This window comes from Meleagris gallopavo, chromosome 21 (assembly GCF_905368555.1).
Source record: "Meleagris gallopavo chromosome 21, MGAL_WU_HG_1.1, whole genome shotgun sequence".
Classification (NCBI taxonomy): Eukaryota; Metazoa; Chordata; class Aves; order Galliformes; family Phasianidae; genus Meleagris; species Meleagris gallopavo.
In genome coordinates this window covers 8,764,149-8,782,731 of record NC_139424.1, presented here as the reverse complement: position 1 = coordinate 8,782,731, position 18,583 = coordinate 8,764,149, and the positions used below count along the sequence as shown (strand labels likewise).

Below are 18,583 nucleotides of genomic sequence, written 5' to 3'. Positions count from 1 at the left end.
TAAAACCATTGGGGGGACATTTTTATCTTGCATGTTACATGGGGGGGGATTAATTTGGAAAGATAGCGAGCCAGCGAAAAAATTGGCAGGAGAGGGTTTTAGTGCCTTCCCTTGTGGGTTCATTGACAAGTCTGAGATTTTTCCAGTTTCCAACCTGTTGCCACCAGCCTTTCCTCCCTGCTGACCAGAGATCAAAGCGCTAAGGCCGTAAGCTCAGCCCGACCCGCTGCTCAGCAGCCAGTGCCCGGCTGTCCCAGGTGAGCCGCGGTGCTCCGACGGCTCCCAGCACGGCTGGACCTCGGGCGCCTCTCCGGCTTTGAGCCCCGCGCCCCGACAACCCCTTACTGTACTTTATACTTGCCAGTATAACGAATCTAGTAACACAAGCTACTGACCTTGATGGTGAGTGTGAGCAGTTATGTTTTGTTGTTTTCTCTCTTGCTTGGTTGGGGCTGCTGTGAGAGAGGGTGTCTCTGAGGCATACTTTCCGGCCTCTCTTACACTCGGACGTGCACACCTCCTCTCAAACACTCTTCTGAGCGCTCTCAGCGGGAAGGTTTGTCCACACCTATTAATCCTCTCTCAGTGTCCAGCTTCTTGTTAGTAGCAGCTGGTTGCATGTTTTTTGCTTGTTCAGACGAAACGGTTCAAGAAACGACTCATATCAACTCTTGAGAAATGTCTCTATTTTTTTGTACACTTTCTTTTGATGTTTTTATTAATTTCCCTTACTTAAAAAACAAAACACCTGTCGTCCCGTAAAACATTTCACATCTCCCCTTGCCTGTTCTTAGAGTGTATGTATCTGTGGGACTGAACTAAATGCATGCACTGTAGTAGTCGTACTGGTAGCAGTAGATGTAGTTGTAGAACATGCATTGTTGAGTTGATATTATAGGTGCCACAATGTGAAATAGCGCGGCAGTTAAAAGCATAGCCTTGGTCTGACTGAGAGCGTAGGGCTATTAATAAAGCAGAGAGCTGCTAAAGGCTTGGATCCATAGTATGCATTTGTTAAATCCCATTATCTGGAAGTTTAAATTGAACGCAGCTGAAGGCAACCTACACCCTTCTGACAAGAACCCGCACATGCTGTTACGTTGATAGTAAATTTGCCGTATTTTTTCAAATTAAACCCCCTAGGAATTTAAATGCTGAGCATAACAATATTCTCTAATTTTTATTTTATATTAAAAAGATATTTTAAAAATCATTTTACAATCATGGTTTCTCCATCAGCCTGTTACTCGTCCATATTAGCCCATAGAATCATTTGTTAGCAGTTGTAGACCAGATGTGCCGAATGCAAATCACTCCATTTGGGTGTCTAAATAATACCATGTGTGCGAAGCAGCTTCCCGCAGACCGTCCCAAGACATAAAGCAATTGTTTTTAGGTCATAAACCTTAAATCTTGTTATGCAACAGAGACTCTGAGCTAGCGGTGGTTTGTATTCATTGCCATGTCACCGAGCTTAAGGGAGCATTTGTAAATGAAGATGTAATGTTTCATGAATATTGGCATTAGGAGCTTGAGACGAGTTCATCATCTTTGCCTTCGAGCCAGCGAGCGGCGTTGCTTCTGGTGCCCAGGTGTGTGCACTGGGCTTTGGGAGGTCTTCCCCAAATGAAGTTTAGTCTATAGATTTAGCAGGCAGCAGGTGAGATCCCAATAGAGACTTTGTTTCTCTGTTTCGTTGGTTGGTTGTCAGAGAACACCCTGCTGGGAGCAGCTGGGGTATGCAAGGTGTGGGCGCACGCTCCCTGCTTCCTCCTCCTCCTCCTCCTCCTCCTCCTCCTGTGAAGGCACTGTGCTGAGCCCATGGTCCTGCTCTGCTGGGGGCTCTGGGTTCAGCAGTGCTGCCAGGAGGAATAACGTTTTCCGAAGGCTTTCAAAGTGTAGTTAAGAATTTGTATCTGCTCCTTACCTCTAACAGAGCATAAAGTAAATCAGCCAAACAACAGCTTGGATGGAGCTGACCCAGTGGCAGCCTATGCAGAGCAATCGGAGCTGCCCGTATCGCTTCCCTGATTGCTGCCGAGGAGCCGAGGTACTCGTGTATCAAGAGGGAGAATTATGTCCCCTTTTGATCTCGATCTGCCAAGGAGACGGGGGACCCGCTGTTTAATGCACAAGGCGTATGATGTAGTGAAGAGTGTATCTGAAAGTTAGCAGAGCGACAAATTGCGAGGGGCTTAGGAATCCTTGTCTTACACTTAAGGAAGGTGCTCTAAAAATGTAATATCGCCATTAGGCGCCCATAGTGTTGGCAAATTGCAGCCATAAAGAGCTGGACCACGGCTGGGCTGTGTGGGGGGAGTGACACCAGCACGGAGCTGAGCAGGGATGCGCTGAGGTGATGTGGCAATGAGAGATTTATGCGGCCTGCGGAGAGGGCTCCCTGCGGCACAGCCGCTCAGATGGAACTGCTCCCCTCCTTTTATTTTGCTATATAAAAGTACATAAAATTTAATCCAAGCTATGTAATCTCAAAAGCCAGAACCTAACAAGTGGACCACTTGGGAGCAGCAAGCAGGCTGAAATTTCTCACTCCACTGGAACAGCCAGTAATTATGTGACAGAGGCTGGCAACCGGAGCTCTGCACGGCTGGAGCTTCAAAAAATTAATGGCTGCATCAGATGTTATCTTCTGCTTATCTTCCTAGCAGAGGCGGGCGGTGCTGGAGAGTGGTGCAGGCAGTCAGCAGGGAGGGGTGGCATGCAGAACCTCACACCCCTTCATGCACTTGCAGTGGGGGAACACAAAGACCAGTGTCTGAAAGGAGGTTATAGAGTGCTGGGGGTCTGCCCCTGCTCTGGGTAATGGGTAGGATGAGAGGTGATGGTCTCATGTTGTGTCAAGGAGGGTCAGGTTGGATTATGAGGAACAATTTCTTCTCCAAAAGAGCGGCCAGGTGCTGGCACAGGGAGTGGGGGGGTCACCGACCCTCCAGGTGTTCCAGATCTGTGGGGATGTGGAGCTGAGGGACACAGTCAGCGTGTGCAGTGGGATGGCTTGGGGTCAGACTTAGTGATCTTGGAGGTCTTCTCCAAACTTAATGATTCTACGGTTCTGTGATTCTATGTTTTGTGTCAACTGGGAGGTCTTGTGCCGATCCAGGCTGGTTCCAGCCCCACAAGGGTTTTCTCCTCGGGCTATACGAGCCCCACTCATCGGCTTTTCCTCTTGGACTGAGCTCTTCCAGGGCCATGAAGGAAGTTTGGCAGATTTAAAGCCATTTGGTGCTGCTGTGATTAGGCCTCAACCACAGCAGCAATCGTTCTGCATAGGGCTCCCGGCTGAGGTCTGTTGTGGTTTAAATACATCAGCCTTAATCAATAATTTCGTAATAGAAAACCTTGCGCACTTGATAAATCGTCTCCTGTGCAATTAGTGACCACCTCTGATGTGCAGACTTAAGCCTGGTGTAAGTTAATCTTTTATGAATTTAGCGGCTAACTTTTAATAGCCTTTTCAATCAAGAGAATTATTTTCAGTGGGAAATAGGTCCCAGCAGAGACCCCACTGCCTCCAGGCACACAGAGCTGATGCCCCCGCAGCCGTGGGATGGGCTGAGCACAGCGGGCTGTGCCCCATTAGTGCCACAACTCTGAGTGTGACATAGCATGCATTTTACAGATCCACTACTGTATTTGCATGCTGACTCTCAGCCTAAAAGCTTTAGAAGTAAGTACGTAATTACAATGCTGTTGGGTTTGTTGGTTTTTTAGGGTTTTTTTTCTGATTTTAGAAAAAGAAAAGTGAAAAAGAAGCTGTGACGTTTTTCCTTGCAGCGAGTGCTCGCATGCGTCTGGCTCAGGATTAGCACGAGGAGCAGAGTGGATTAGGAATTGCAGGAGAATGCAGAATTGGTCTTTGGGTGCATAAAGCTGAGCTCTTTAAAACCAATCCGTTCAGACAGCTGGGGCTGTTCAGAGGCATCTCCTGGCAGTCAGAGCCCGGCGCTGTGTGCAGGGAGGGCCCCCAGATGCCCACAGGTAAGTGGGTGCCCCAGGCTGTGGGACGGGGTCCCTGCACATCGTGATGCCTTACAGCCCCGGGGTTGTTGTGATTTTCCTCCTGTATTGTCTGTTACTGTACAAAAGGCTTCGATTTAAAATTAACGGGAGTGATAGCCAGTTAATGCGTTACAGTAGGAGGCCAGAGTTTCTGTTGCTATGGCAATGGAGTTCGGCTCATTTGTTTTGTAGATGAGTAATTACTACGCAATTAGAGTGGGCTAAAAATAAAGGGGCCTTTTGTTCCCTGTTACTCATTAATATTAATAAAAGACCTGTCCAGGCCGTGGTAAACAATTAATGCAGATGTGGTGCCCATGGTAAAAGTAGCAACAGATTTCATGTTACCCAGCAAGAGGTGAAAGTGACGTCTCTGCTTAGTTTGGCTCTTGCTCATTTTATATAGAAAAATGATGGGGGAGGCCTGCTCTGCACAGGGTCACACGGCTGGCTCGGTGCTGAGAGCTGCAGCCTCATGTGTGCACATGGCAGTGCTGGCTGGCCCTGTCGTGCTGCAGTGTGGGAGCCTCTCAACCAGCCCAGCCCGGGGCAGTGCAGGCACTGCTGCTGGAATGGCAGCCCGGTGTGCCCAGCACCAAAAGAGCAGGAGGAGATGGTCCCAGGCACTTTGTGTGAAGCATGCAAGCACTGGACACAGCAGATTTCAAATGGACTGTAACATCAGCTGAATGGACAGGGAAGGCTGCTGGTCAGGCACCAACACAGGCTGTCCGGTGAGCAGGTGGGTCCCTGTCCTTGGAGGTGTTCCAGGACTATGGCAGTGTGGCACTTGGGGTTGTGCCTAGTGGGCATGGTGGCGGTGGGGTGGGGTTGGCCTTGGTGGTCTCAGAGGTCTTCTCAAAAACCTTAATGACAGTGAGTGGACGTGATGGGTTGGCGGTTAGACGAGGTGATCTTCTCCAGCCCTACTGCTTCAGTGACTGATTTGCTGAAGGTGGCAAACAGGACAGCCATCACCTCCCAGATTTACTTGCTGGCCGTGTAGGTGGGGGGACACGGCTGTAGCCCCCGGTGCTCAGCAGCCGCAGCGCTGTGTGGAAACACCAGCAGTGAGGGGCAGCGGCACGGCCCAAAGTGCCGGAGTGGTGGTTGGGGGATTGCAGAAAAATGGAAACCGCTTCCCTCCCAAAGTGTTTAACTAATGGAGGGAAACGTAGCACAGCCTTTGTAAGGTCGACATTTGTTTGTTGTTAAGGATCTAATTAGAAACATGAGAGGGAGCTGAATGGCTGCTTGCTCGGCTAATTAGCGACATGCACGAAGACCACTTTGAACTTCAAGGACACAAAGCTATTAGCGCTTACATCAAAAATGGATTAAACTTCTGTGCTTTTATAATGATTAAAGATGAGCTGCTCGAGAGGAAATCCTTTTGTGGGGTTGTGACAAGCGCCGGCTCCCTGATTGCAGCTCCTACAAGTGGAGCTTTGTGTGGCCTCCGCGTCAGCTTGGTGCACGTGGCACTGCCAACTTGCAGGACAGAGAATGTGATTAGGCAATAAATATTGATCGTTTGCAAAAACTGTACAGCCAAGCTGGAAAGTGCAGGACTTAGAAAAGCTGCATTTGAGTACATGGAATGTTGTGCTCTGTTTTGTTTTGTTGGGTTGGGTTGTTTTTTTTTTGCAAATGAATGCACAGCTTCCAGATGGGGCTGATGCTTTGAGGGAGCCCAGTGTGGCCTTCAGCAGGAGCAGGTACTGCTCGCATGCTTGCAGAGTGCACCGAAGGACAGGGGTTGGTTTTTTTAAGCATTTTCTCCACTTGAATTTCCGGTGTATGCAACTCTTTGTAACAGCAGGGGAGCACCGGGGCGGAGGCAGGAGCAGTTCCATAGGATGACAATTGTCATCATCACACCGGCACGTCCAGCGTGGTGCATAACAGCTGGGATTGCTGCTAGGTGCAGGCCTGGAGGTGTGAATAAGGAGGGGTCAGGCGCTGCCCTGTCCCTGCTCAGTTCCAGCTGTAATTGCTGTGCTTGGGAACCTGCTCACCTCCTGCTGCTTTCTGTCGTTATCCTGGCGATAGTTTGATGTGTGAAGCCATTTCCGAAAGGGCTGCAGAGACAGAACAACCTTTTAAAGTGTGACTGCAGATAGAAAATACGGTACCAGTAGTGTCTTGTTAAGGCAGATAGCAGCTCACGGCATCTCTCGGCCCCATCACCACCAATTTGCTGATGAGCCCCGCGGCTGTTCTGCCGTTTGTCCCTGCGGGCAGGGGAGCTGCCCGGCCCTCCCTGGGGCTGTGCTGGGTCTCCACAGGCGGCACCAACCTGGCTGTCCTGGGAAGGATGCCTCCAGCTGTCAGCACTGACAGAGGATCTGCCTGCCCCAGGGCTTACTAAGAGCTCTTCAGGTCTGCTTGGAAGGAGCACAAGCAAAGCACAGCCCCGTACAGTTCTGCACAGTGCTGTGTTGAGCAGTGTCTCTAATTGCAGTGCTGGGTTCTCTGCTTTCCTGTCTGTCTCCGACTTTTGTGCTCAGCTACTTGGGAGCTGTTTGTACGTTGCTGTTCTCTAGGATGTCTGTGTGTTTCCAGCTCATTATTTTGGAGACATTTTCTAGTTTGAGCATTGATCTGAACTGGAGGTGTGCCACGTGCAGTTTGTCTCAGACATAAAACAAAGATGCATGTAAAAGGGCAGGTAGAGGAAAGTGATGCCTCTGATAGTTCGGCCCGACCACAAACAAATGTGTTTGTGCCTCCAGTAGGAGCTGTGTGCAATGCCTGGGATACAACAAAAAAGTCTGGATGCAAACACTGAATTCTTAATGCTGTGTCTTTGCGCTCCTGCAATCTGAATAGTAAGCAAAAACAAGGAGCACTGACGTCTTATTTCACACTGACATTAATTTGTACATCCATGGCTGAGTAAATCACATCTGGGCAGCTAGCATCTCAGAACAGCAAGGTGCAAGCTCTCCTCATCTGCAGCAGTGATTGCTCGAGGAATCAGCGCTGGCCCAGCTCTCCGTGAAGTGGGTGCAGTGCTGGCTACTGGTAGGGAACTTGTGAGGCTCTAAGCACTAATGATTCAGCTTTGCATGCAGTGCAGGAGTTTCTCTGCACCCCATCCTCTGGCTGGTTATTTAAAGTATCAGCATCACACTGTGCCTGCTGGTCCATTAGTCATGCACGAAGATGTGGTCATTGGTGTTCATGCTTCGGGACACATGGGATGCCTGAGAAATCAGGAGGGAAGCAATCTGTGCTGCACCAGTAGCCCTGGTTTTTAGTGATGTCCTCTGCAGCATTTGTACTTGGTTCTTTCAAAGTCAGTGCAGCAGGTTTGAATGCTTGGGTGCCTCTGGGGGAAATTCCCAACTTCCAGGTACTGCAACACAGTGTCAGAGAGGTTTAAGGAAGTAGATAAAAGCATCCTTTGCTCCACATGCCTGCCTGTAGTTACCGTAATATCTCATGGAATTAGATCTAAGTACTCTTTAGCTACAGGTGATGTTCCTTCTGTGAAAATGCAGGCAGCTCCTCTGAACTACCATGAATCAAATTAAATCCCAGGTGAGCTGAATCAAATGCCCCAAGCAGGGTGTTGTTGCTGTCCCAGCTGTCCCCCTGGCCCATTCCCCACCCCGATCCATACCCGTTCCATCACCAGTGCTAAATGTTACCCTATTGTTTCTTCCTTCAAGTTGGAAGCTGATGTTTGCAGCACATTATATGAATTTTTCATAAAGATAAAAACAGCCTAATCTTGTGAGCTTTGAGTCTTGGTAGTGGGTAATGGCTTTGATTTAAAGCATTTTGTCTTAATGATAGTTATATTGAAAATTTCCTGCTGCTTTCAAGCACGTGGAGTTATTATCATAAACATTGGTGGTAGAAATGCCTGCCAAATTGTGCGTGGCTGTTTATGGCAGATGAGAGAGTCATCCAGAAATTAGAGCTCTGGATCAACAAGTTGTCAAGAAGCGTGTTGGTACGGAAGGGCTCCATCGGGGCGCGGAGGAGCAGCGTGCCGTGGCACTGCAGCAGGCGCAGGGGGAACTGCGGGGCAGGGGCTGAACGGGCGCTTCCACTTGGCTTGCTTCCTTATGTTATTCCTTGTGTAGAGCCTCTTGTGTTTGCTTCTCTTGGAAAAATAAGCAGATGCATGCTTTGTAAATGAGGATATGTTTCTAGGGGAATATTTCACTCTTTTTTTTTTTTTTTTTTTAAACACATGTTGCTTTGCTCTTTGTGCTGTGTTCCGCAGCATCACCCACTCTGAGCAGCACCTCCACCAGGGCCTGTGGCCAAACTCTGCTTCCAGCAATGCCAGAAGCAGATTAGCTCAGCAGCACTGATTGTGTCCCAGGGAATATGAGCCCTCCCCGGGAGGTGATTGATTGTCCTTGGGCAGTTCTCAGGAGTGCTTGCTGATGGTGCGGGCGATTTATTCCGGTGTCTGCGGGAGGGGATGGCCATGGGGACGGCTGTGGGCAAGGAGCGGCTGCGGGCAGAGCTCAGCTGCTCTCTCCATGAAGAGATGCATTTCTGGCTGCAATAACAGAGGGCTGTATTTCATCCTGAAGTTGATTCTGCCTCTTCTTGAGGAGGAAATGCAGTAAATCATGGGGTGGTTTCTTGCAAAGTTAAGGTTTTCCTTCTGCCTGTGCAGTGGTGGGGAATGCAGCCACGGGTTGTGCGCTGTGCTTCGCATTGCTTTTTTTCAACTTTTGAAATCTTTGTAGAATAATTGTAAAACAAGCACAGCAGTGATTACTGAACCCCTTTCCCTCTCTCTTTACCTTCACTGACTTGAGTTTATTTGGGTGGGATTTCAGTATCCAGCTTGCTGTGCTTTACCCATCTGTTTCCGTCTTCCCTCCCAGAGAGACATCTGAATCCTTGTTAGTGCAATGCACAGCTTGCTAAGGCAAATGTCATAATGAATCCTGACTTAGAAATTTCTCAAGAGTTCATCAGAAGAGAGTTTATCTTTCAGTGGTGACCTTTCCTGTTGCACGTGGATTAATGTACGAGCCGGGTCTGTGCTAACACGGCAGTTTGCAGGAACGGGCGCTCGATAAGCGAGCTCCAGGAGCTCTGCCTGCTCCCTGCAGGGTGTGCAGCACTGAGCCCACGGCTTCAGCCAGGGTTGCTAGCTCTGCTCTGTACCCCACATGCAGCTCTCTGCTGGCACAGTGTGTTGAGAAGTGCCTCACATGCATTCAGTGTGTGCAGAGAGCTCTGCGGAAGGATGCCGAGGTGAGTTAGTAGTAAAAGAACCTTGGTCAATGTAGTGCTGTCTTGAGGTTACAGATACGTTTTAAAATTAGCTCCAAATTGACATTTATTTTAGCAGACGACTCTGTAGGTTCTCTGCTCAGACAGAGCAGTGCTCAGGGAGTGACTGCAGTGAGTGTGCAGGGATCGGGGTCTTCTCTGTAAGGAAAAGAACAGCAAATTCTAAGGCAAGCAAATGCTGCAGGAAATGTCCTTGTTCTCATCACTCAGCTGTTGTCACTTGTTTTCCTTAGGTGTAGAAAGAGCTTCCAGAGGATGGGGCTGTCTGGGGTTGGGGAAAGTTGAGGCTGGTTTGCTGTGATTTACAGACACATCTAATCTTTTTCACATCCCTCCCACATCGATCTGATGCAGGGCTTTGTGGTAACACCCGGGGCTGAAAATCATACATAGTGGAAACCCTTGTGTTGGAGGTACCAAGTCATGGTTTCAGGGCTGCGAAAACATCCAGTGCAGGATGGTTCCCTGTGCAATCAGTTGATAAATTGGAGCTCAATTCTGATCCTGATGGAAACAGGTACAGTGTCTGCCACGGCTTCCCGAGTGCTTGAGATGGGAGGGCATCGCCCGCTGGGACCCACAGGAGAGCAGCAAGGCTCTGCTCCAGGACTGACCAGAGCAATCTGTGGCTCGCTGCTCTCCTTCGGGTCAGCAGAATCCCTGCTAGTTTGCCAGCAGTGCACTTCCCAACATCAACCCGTGGTTATTCCCAGCTCTGTCTGCAGGATGTCTGACCAGGGGAATGTCTCGGGTGCTTTGCAGGCCGCAGTGCTTTAATCTCAGTGCTCTGTGCCTCTGCACCCAACAGCACCCGCAGCTCTTGGACAGCTTCTGCTGGGAGCTGACAGCTTTGTCCTACAGCTGATAGCTTTGTCCATCTCCACAGAGTCTTAATTTTTCTTTGAGGGCTGAAATGGCACCCAGAGTCAGGCGAGTTTTGTGTTTTGTTTTCTGCTCCATTTTAGTCTCAGATTACTTGCAGGTTTGTATACAACAGATTTCTTTTCAGGCATTTCTTACCCGAACGCGCTGCATTCTGCATGTTGGGAAAGTCATTCAAGGTCCCTTTGCTGTTGTTTCAAAGCGATCGTAAAACTGCCTCCAGCTCTAGGTGCGCTTCAGTGCAGCTATTGTAAGAAGACAAATATTTAGCAACTCAACATGGCTGAGTGAATCGTTAAAGTACGGCTTTCTCAGGACTGTTTAGTCTCCTGGTAATTATGAGAGCTTTTCTATTTCATTTATCGGGTCTGGAGCAAAGTGTCAGCTCTGTAAAAGCTTCCAACCCTTTCTGTGAAGTTCTGCAAACAGCTGTTAGCAGGCGGTGCACAAAGTGCTGCCTGGGCACCCCGTGCCCCACGGAGCTGTGCGAGCGGAGCGGTGGGCGTGCTTTTGTGTCACACGTTTGTCTGCAGCCACTTCTGTGATCATCAGGATGTAGTACCAAATTGATGCTCAGGAGATAGAAAATTGCCTTTTTCTTACGTTACATACCTACAATCAGAAGGATGTAGAATAAACAGCTGCCAACTCCTTCCGCACGTATGCAAGCTGGTATTCCTGAATTTCTTAGAGCTGTAAATGACTGGGGCTGGGCTGCTTTGGGGGATGGAACATCTCGCTCCTTGCTGCTCGGTTTGCTCTCAGTGAGGTTTGGGACAGGCTGAGTACATCTCCTTATTATCTGTGCATGAACTCGTAACTGTGGGTTAATGATGCAGAGGTGCTGCAGTGTGTGTGTGTCCGATCCACTGCTCCCACTCACACTTGGTTCAGGGGCTGGCTCAGCTCCTCATCCTACAGCTGCAGAGGCCACAGAAGTGTTCATTCATAGGACATTTGGCTCGCAGCACCTCTGCAGCCTTACTCCATGCATCTCACTGGGGGTGGCTGCAGTGCATGAGTCCCACTTGCTGTGGTGCAAAGCAAGGGCAGCCCTTGTGTCACACAGGTGCTGCAGGGTGCCCCGCTGCCAGCCCAACCTGCACTCAGTACCATTTTGAAATGGTGTAATATTTGATCACTATATCTCAAAATTAAATATTGAGGCATTCTACAGGCGTGTTCGTGCCAGCCTCGACATGCCATTGCCATCAGTGGGCTGCATCAGAGATGAATATGGCCTTGCACCCCAACTTTGATTTTTAATTAAATGCTCTGTGCACCTCTAGATGAGAGCTGTGTGATTTGGGGACCATGACTTCTTATTGGTGTGATCTGCACTTTTTCCCAGCAAGCCACGCACTGCAGGAAGGCAGCTGTGCAAGGCACAGGGCCACACTGCAGGGCTGGGAGCAGCACGTGGGCTCCATGCAGAGCCCTGCTCACCCCTTGTGCCTCATGCCATGGCTGTCTGCAGCTGTACTCGTGCTCTATGCTTTGGCACCCTCCATCTCTAAAGAACGTGTTAAAGAATGTTAAGGCCAGGTTGGATGGGGCCCTGGGCAGCCTGGTCTGGTATTAAATGGGGAGGTTGGTGGCCCTGCATGTGGTAGGGGGATTGGACATTCATGATCTTTGAGGTCCCTTCCAACCCTGGCCATTCTGTGATTCTGTGAACGTGTCCCTGTGTCCCCACCAGGCGCAGGGCAAGGCCTGCCTGCAGAGCGGAGCATGGGGCTGAAATGCCCACATCCATTTTGTTCAACCAGAAGGAAGAAAAGGAGGGGAAAAAAGCACTGGCTTATAGTAATAAAGGGCTTTTGAACATCTCAGCTGGATATTTTTCTTCATGAGTGAGAAGGCCAAATGCTATCTTGACATTTAATCTTTAATAATAAAAAAGGTACTTTGTTTGCCAGTGAATTCCAAAATAATCTGTTTACTCTCTCATGCCTTATTACTTTTAACTTGCCAGCTTAGATGACCTACTTACTTTCCCCTGCTACCACTTTACAGCCACATAAAACCATTTACTTTGCAACATTTACTTCCCTGTCATTGCAGAGCCAACAGTTGCCGTGTTTTTGCTGGTTAATCCGTTGGGTTGAGGAACGCGTGCCGTCAGCGCGGTGGGGACGGTCGTGGAACCACAGCAGCACGGCGAGTTGCCCCAGTTTCTCACTGACAGCACTGTGTGTGCTGCTGCAGTTCGTAGTGTCAGTCTGCAGCCTGGTTTGCCTCTCGGGAGCCTTGCTGTGGGCCACTCCTGCGGGGCAGGCGGGACTTGCCCTGCAGTGCTGTTTGTCCCCAATAAACACCGTTCTGTGTTGACCTGCAGGGCTTTCTGTAGGCTGTCAAACTCCATAAACTCTTTGGGTGCGTGGCGGAGGTAGGCAGGGAGCTGCAGTTGGAGGAGGAGGCTGAGGGAGTTGTGGTGCAGGCTGAGCACAGAGGTGATGTAAGTTGCCGTTTGCACGGCTCCAGGGAGATTGTGGTGATGCTGTGGCCGTGTGGTCGTTGTGGCTGGTCAGAGCCTGCATTCAGGGCATCTTTAAGGGCCATTTTGGTATCCAGGACTGAGCTGTGAGAGTGTGGTCAATCAGACTACAGTGCCAGGTCAGCAGCACCATGGAGGCAGTGCTCCATTGGCAGCGCCAGGTTGGCAGTGCTGTGTCAGCAGGGCCGTGTTGGCAGGGCCATAAGGGCCGTGTTGGCAGGGCCGTGTTGGCAGGGCCATGTTGGCAGACCTCTCCCGCTTCCAGCGCCATCCCCATCCGCTCTCCGTGCCGCTGACTTTTCTTTCACATTAAATCCTCTTACTCATAAACTTCACATCCAAGAACAACAGTGAGGAATGGCAGAAGCCTGATCATCTAACATGCTTTAATATCTAAATCTGTTCTTCAGTATCATTCTTGTTTACATTGTTTTTCTGTCTCAAAAAAATATATATGTGAAGGGAGGAAAAAAATAAAATTTTCTTTTACTTCCACATTAGGAGGTGAGTTGCCATACACCCTCTGGAATTCTTTTTTTGCTTTGAATCTTTATTTATTTGTTTAATTTTCGTTGATGTCCCCCCAACATGGTTTTGGAGATGAAGGTAGGTCTTCGATCTCCAAATCTAAAGAAAGGCAAATTAAATAAAACAATACTCTCCTTGGTCATACCTAAAAAATAAACCCAAACTGTTCCATTCCATACCATTAAAAAAAACAAATTAACTATTGAGCTATTTCTACAGTTTACCAATTTAAGAGGGCAGGTTTTCCAAAGAATCAAATGGATCCAAAATGATTTTTCTAGATGCGATTGAAGTTGTTTGCTGTCAACATTTTAATATCAATATTACCACAATGTGTAGTCTCAAACTAGTTCCTTTGTAGTTTGCATGGGATGTGAATGCTGTCTCGGCGTGCCCAGACCTAGAGAACTCGTTACTACTGCATGAGCATCAAGTCAGATGTTGAAAAATATCTATTATATTTTGTGATAATTTGGTAAAAATGAGCACCTACAGTCTCTGGTTGCAGTAGTGTGTTGAATGATCGTTCTTTTTTTTTTATATATATTCATATATATATTTTGGAGCTCTAAGCTTCGTAGTAGTACGGGCTGACTATTATTCAGTACTTGCTCTCCTATCGCATGGCCTTGGTTAAGTGTTAGAAGTTGGGCCTAGGCTGTTTATTCTGGTGTTTGGCTTTGTAATAACGGTGCATGCCCGGCGTCTGGCCTCATACCCAGCTTTATTCTCTGCACACCAGTCTTGAATAGCTACAGTGCTCAACCGAATTTTGGCGCACCCGCTTCCCCGGCAGGCTCCAACCCAGCCCGGCCCGGAGGCTTCCCTGGGGCCAACAGCCCTGGGCCCGTCGCAGACCTCTACGGCACGGCCAGCCAGGACTCCGGCGTCGGCAACTACATAAGTGCTGCCAGCCCACAGCCGGGCTCCGGCTTCAGCCACGGGATCGCCGTGAGTACCGCGCGCCGGGAGGGCGTTATTCAGCGACACGATGGGGTTTGGTATCTTTTTTGATTACTGTATGATGAGCTGGTTTGTGCGCAGCTCCTGCCGCCTCCAGCACTGTGCGTAACCCTCTGCAGTTGCTGAGGTTTCTTGCAGCCCTGCACTCTGCTGTCCCAGAGCCGCTGGAGTTGCGATGCGGACTGGAAACACTTGTCTGAGCCTTAGCTGCACAAACGTGGCGTGTTTTGAAAGGCCCTATTTAACGGATACAAGCTTCTGCTTGTCTAGATGGTCTTCCCATCAGTGGAACAGCCCGTTGAGGCCGGTGTGCTGCTTGCAGGCAGTGTGCCTGCCTGTGTCCCAGCAGTGGCACAGTGCCATTGGGGCTTGGAGCTTCCAGCCTCTGCCCTAACGGCATCAGTGTGCAGCAGAGGACGTGGGCATGGGAGGTGGGCACTGCCTCATCCAGGCACCTTGAGGCAGCTTAGGGGATTGCTAATGGTCCTTAAAACGTGCAGGTCACAACTAAGTCATTTCTGTTGTGTTGTCAAGTCATTGGAAACGTATTTCTGTCATGTTGCATGGTTCTGCAGGCTCACTAATTACGGGCGATGGAAATTTGCTTAACAAAGCTGCATGCTGTTTTTCAGATTGCACTGTTTTACCTGTGTGTGTTAGCATGAATGTGGTTAAACCGCTTTAGTGGCTGTCAGTCTCCAAAACAGAAAACCAGCAACCTACACTGTTTTCCCTTTTTCCATAAAATGCTGAGAAATCTTCTCCTCTCATAAAATAAACATGTCAAAGTACAGAGAACTCCCCTCAGATTTTCCAAACTAAAACGACAGTTCTGTTCTTTGACCAAATTGGATGAGCTGGGGGAGTGGGAGCATAGTGCAGACAAAGTTCCTGAAATGGTGTTGTTTTTACTGCACGAACAACTGGTATCCAAAGAGACAGAGCAGCCGCTGGCCTCCACGAGAGCCCTCATGCTCTGCAGTCCGCTCTGGTCCTGCTGTGCACGTGGCCACACAGAGGACATGGCAGCCTCTTTGGATCAATCTGAGTATAGAACACAGAATATGATTATTCTGCTAAGAGAAAGCTACACCAATTCGGACTACCCCTTCTGAGACCCCCCTTTCCACTTTCCACCTGAAGACTTACTTGTTTTGAAAATTTGGGTGGTTTAACCTTGGTGACATCCCAATATTTCAGGTAATGAGATGTACGATAAAGGCCATGCTGTCGTGATTTCTCTGCACTAAGACTTCTTCAAAGGCTAATTAGTATTGGATTTTCAGATTGGCAGCCTCTTAGTTAAGGGGATACCCTTCATACTGGGTATACTCCAGTAACCGCAAAGACTCAGTAGCCCTTTTTACCTATATATTTATTTAACACACTCCATTTACTAACCTGGTTTAGAAACAAAAAAGGGAAAACCCAGAGTTTATTTTTGCAACCGAGGGAACAAGAAGGTCTTGGAAAGGTCCTTGTAGAGTTCAGTACACAGAGTCATTAGTGACCAGAACAGCTTTTGGAAATACATATTCCATATTCATGCTGACAACGCAGTCTTTCAAGTCCTTTGATAATTTCTTGCCAAAAATTAATAATCATCTGTTCCCATGTATAGAGCACTGATGAACTTAACAATTGTACAATTTTAGGGACCTTTGATTGCAACGGCTTTTACAAATGGATACCATTGAAACGTTACACATGGTTGGTTGCCATCTCACTTGGAGGTATTACAGTATATACCATTTGTACTTTCTGCTAAACTGCCATTTCCCTTATATTTACTTTGAGAACAATTTTTTTTATCTTCATTCTGTCTTTCCTTGGCTTTTAATCATTCTTTTCTGTGATTTATTTTATTTAAATCAATTTCATGGGTTGGAAACTGGAAGGCAGATCAGGAGCTCGAGCCCAGTGCACTTAGCACAGTAATTTGGAGACTTCAAAACCCCGCGGAAATAAACAGGGATCCCCAAGCCCCTTTGGGGGAGCAGCCAAGTGCCAGCATCATTGTCAGGGGTAGAGATTGGCTATTGAATGCACCCAGCTAAAAACAGATGAGCTCCACTGCTTCATTACAGAGAAACCATCATGCTTAATCAAGCACCGAATATCCCAGCTAGAAGATAACGTTGTAACCATAGAGCAGTTATCAACATTTAAAAAAAATTAAAGCTAAGCAAATTAAATTAAAGACATTACCTAAGTAATGCATCCTTGGATCGCTGCCAGTTTCCTACCCTTTGAACTAAGCTCAAGTTAATTAAATGTTTAATTTTTTTGTTATTTTTTTGGCCTTTGGCATATCCATCTTAGCAAACAAATATTCTTACACTGAGAGTAGCGTAGATTAGAAAAGTCAGTCAATGAAAACTGAAAGGTGTACCCATTGAGTGCAGACAGACGTGATGTGACATCTTTCATTTATTTCTTAGCCTTTAGCCCAGCGCTGTCCTGTCTCAGTGTGCAATCAGGGCTGGAGGCAGTCCGGGGGATGGGACCTGTGGAACACATTCAGGGGCTTTAAACTGCATAAAGATAAATGTATAGGTAACTACTGGCAAATAAAGGGGTTTGCTATTTATTCTTCATCTCCCTATGTACACAAGATTATCTGAAATTCTTTAATGGACTGATTCGGTCCACCACGCGCTATTGTTGTGGGAAAGAAAAGAGGTGCCCGTGCGCTCCTGCTTTAATCCCCGTTACTGTTTGCACGTATCCATGTGTGTTCTCGGGTTGATTTGTCAGAATCCATCGTGTTCTGTGGGCCGCCAGCCTGAGCACGTGGGAGGCTTGAGCAGAACATCGTAATTCAAACTAATAACGCTGCATCGAGGGCAGTGCTCATCAGATTAATATATTGTAATCATTTTACACTTACCACAGCACATCAAACTATAACCATCATTTACCGGCCAGTATTAAAACTCAAGCCATTAATGACTTAAAAACAGAAAGTGCTTTTACTGTTGCTCGTTACTAATGAAAATAGATTTCGAGAGGAGGAAATGAGCCTTGATATTAACTCTTCCAGGACCACCAGGTCTGAAGATCCCGGGGCGCGTATCCCTCGTGCCGTGCAGCACTTGGGGCAGTCGGTGTGGCCCAGGGCTGCCTGCAGCCCCCGCTGCTCATCTCCCTGCTGGCTGCACACAGCGTTCAATGCGGGCAGCAGCCACAGCGCCAGGCGTTGCACCTCCCCTTAGAACGCAGCAGAGTGCCCAGGTGGACGTTGTCCCATTGGGGAAAAACTGGCCATCTCATGTCACTGAAGGCGTGGTCTACTTTCACAGCCCCAGCTGACCCTTCCCCTGTCCTGTGTGCTCCTCTCCTTGCAGAGTCTCTCTGGATGTCCGGGCAAAACGGGGCGAAGTTTCTGAGCGGTCCCACGGTGAGGTGACATCATCAGACTTCAGCACTACATCTTCACCAACAGCAAACGAACTGGAGGTGGCACTCGACGGACTTGGGCTGTTTAAAAAATCTCTCTCATCATCTCATGAATCTGCTGTACTATAAAAACAACAGCTTTTAAAAGTATGTATATAAAATCCATTTCTTGTTCGTTTTATTTTCTCAATGGGTTCCCCCCCCTTTTTAAACCTACTCGACCCACATTTTTTGGTAGCGTTTTGACATAGTCTCGTAGCCACATAGACCTAATTCTTTGTGTATCTCGTAGAAGCCTAACCATAGCCTAGCTGTTTATATTAAGATTTTCTTTCGTTTCCCTCCCCCCGTGTCCCCCCAGTCTCTGTAGTTGCTGTTATTGCAGGACGTGGGGCTGCGGAGCACACGGGTCGTCCCCCCTCCTTTTGTTTGTGCTGTCTTCGTTCACCCGATTCTATCTATTTTCGGCAATAAGGCAAGGACGACAGACTTTTGGGCGTCCTTTTTCTATAAGTGCTTTTTTTTTGTTGAAAGAGGTGATATAAGGTTTTTTGAAATCGTGAATTCTGAAAAAAAAAAAAAAAAAAAAAAAAAAAAACACAACCAAACACTGTAAATACAATTCCATTAAGTACATATAAACTATTAAGAAAGAGAAATACAAACTATTTTTGTGATGGAGTCAGTCTAAGGCAGTTTCTCTATTAAAACAGAAGACACAAGCGCAGGTCTGACCTTGAGACCGACTGCCCGGGTTGGCACTGCTCCCCTCGGCGCGGTGCGCCCCGCGCTCTGGCTGTTAGTCATACGTGCACAGCTTCCCCCTGACAGTCTCGTTGTCTTTTTAATTTAAAAACTGCTTTTCCCAAGACTGAAAAAGAAGCTCCGGTTTTCCTATTTATCGCATTTAAGGTTCGAAGCACACAGCTGCTCCGCGTTGCTGCTCCCAGTGCAGGCGGAGCGGCGCAGAGCTCGCATGGGTACCTTTGTTATCCATCACTTTCTGTGTTATTAACAAAT

General features: G+C 48.1%; 1 protein-coding gene across 16 annotated transcripts in view; it reads left to right on the top strand.

Annotated features, from left to right (window-relative positions):
- MSI2 (musashi RNA binding protein 2) overlaps nt 1-18,171 on the top strand; it is a 183,920-nt gene extending 165,749 nt beyond the window's left edge. For 6 of the 16 annotated variants that reach the window (XM_085240936.1, XM_085240931.1, XM_085240929.1 and 3 more), the window contains 3 exons: nt 13,944-14,152; nt 15,820-15,897; nt 17,512-18,171. In XM_085240936.1, coding sequence (XP_085097062.1) covers nt 13,944-14,152; nt 15,820-15,861 — 251 coding nt within the window. In that variant the 3' untranslated portion in view covers nt 15,862-15,897; nt 17,512-18,171. Of the gene's footprint in view, nt 1-464; nt 557-1,936; nt 2,057-13,943; nt 14,153-15,819; nt 15,898-17,511 lie in introns of those variants that run through there. The other 10 variants (XM_085240933.1, XM_085240935.1, XM_085240940.1 and 7 more) reach the window with 7 other exon arrangements.
- The last annotated feature ends 412 nt before the right edge of the window (nt 18,172-18,583 follow it).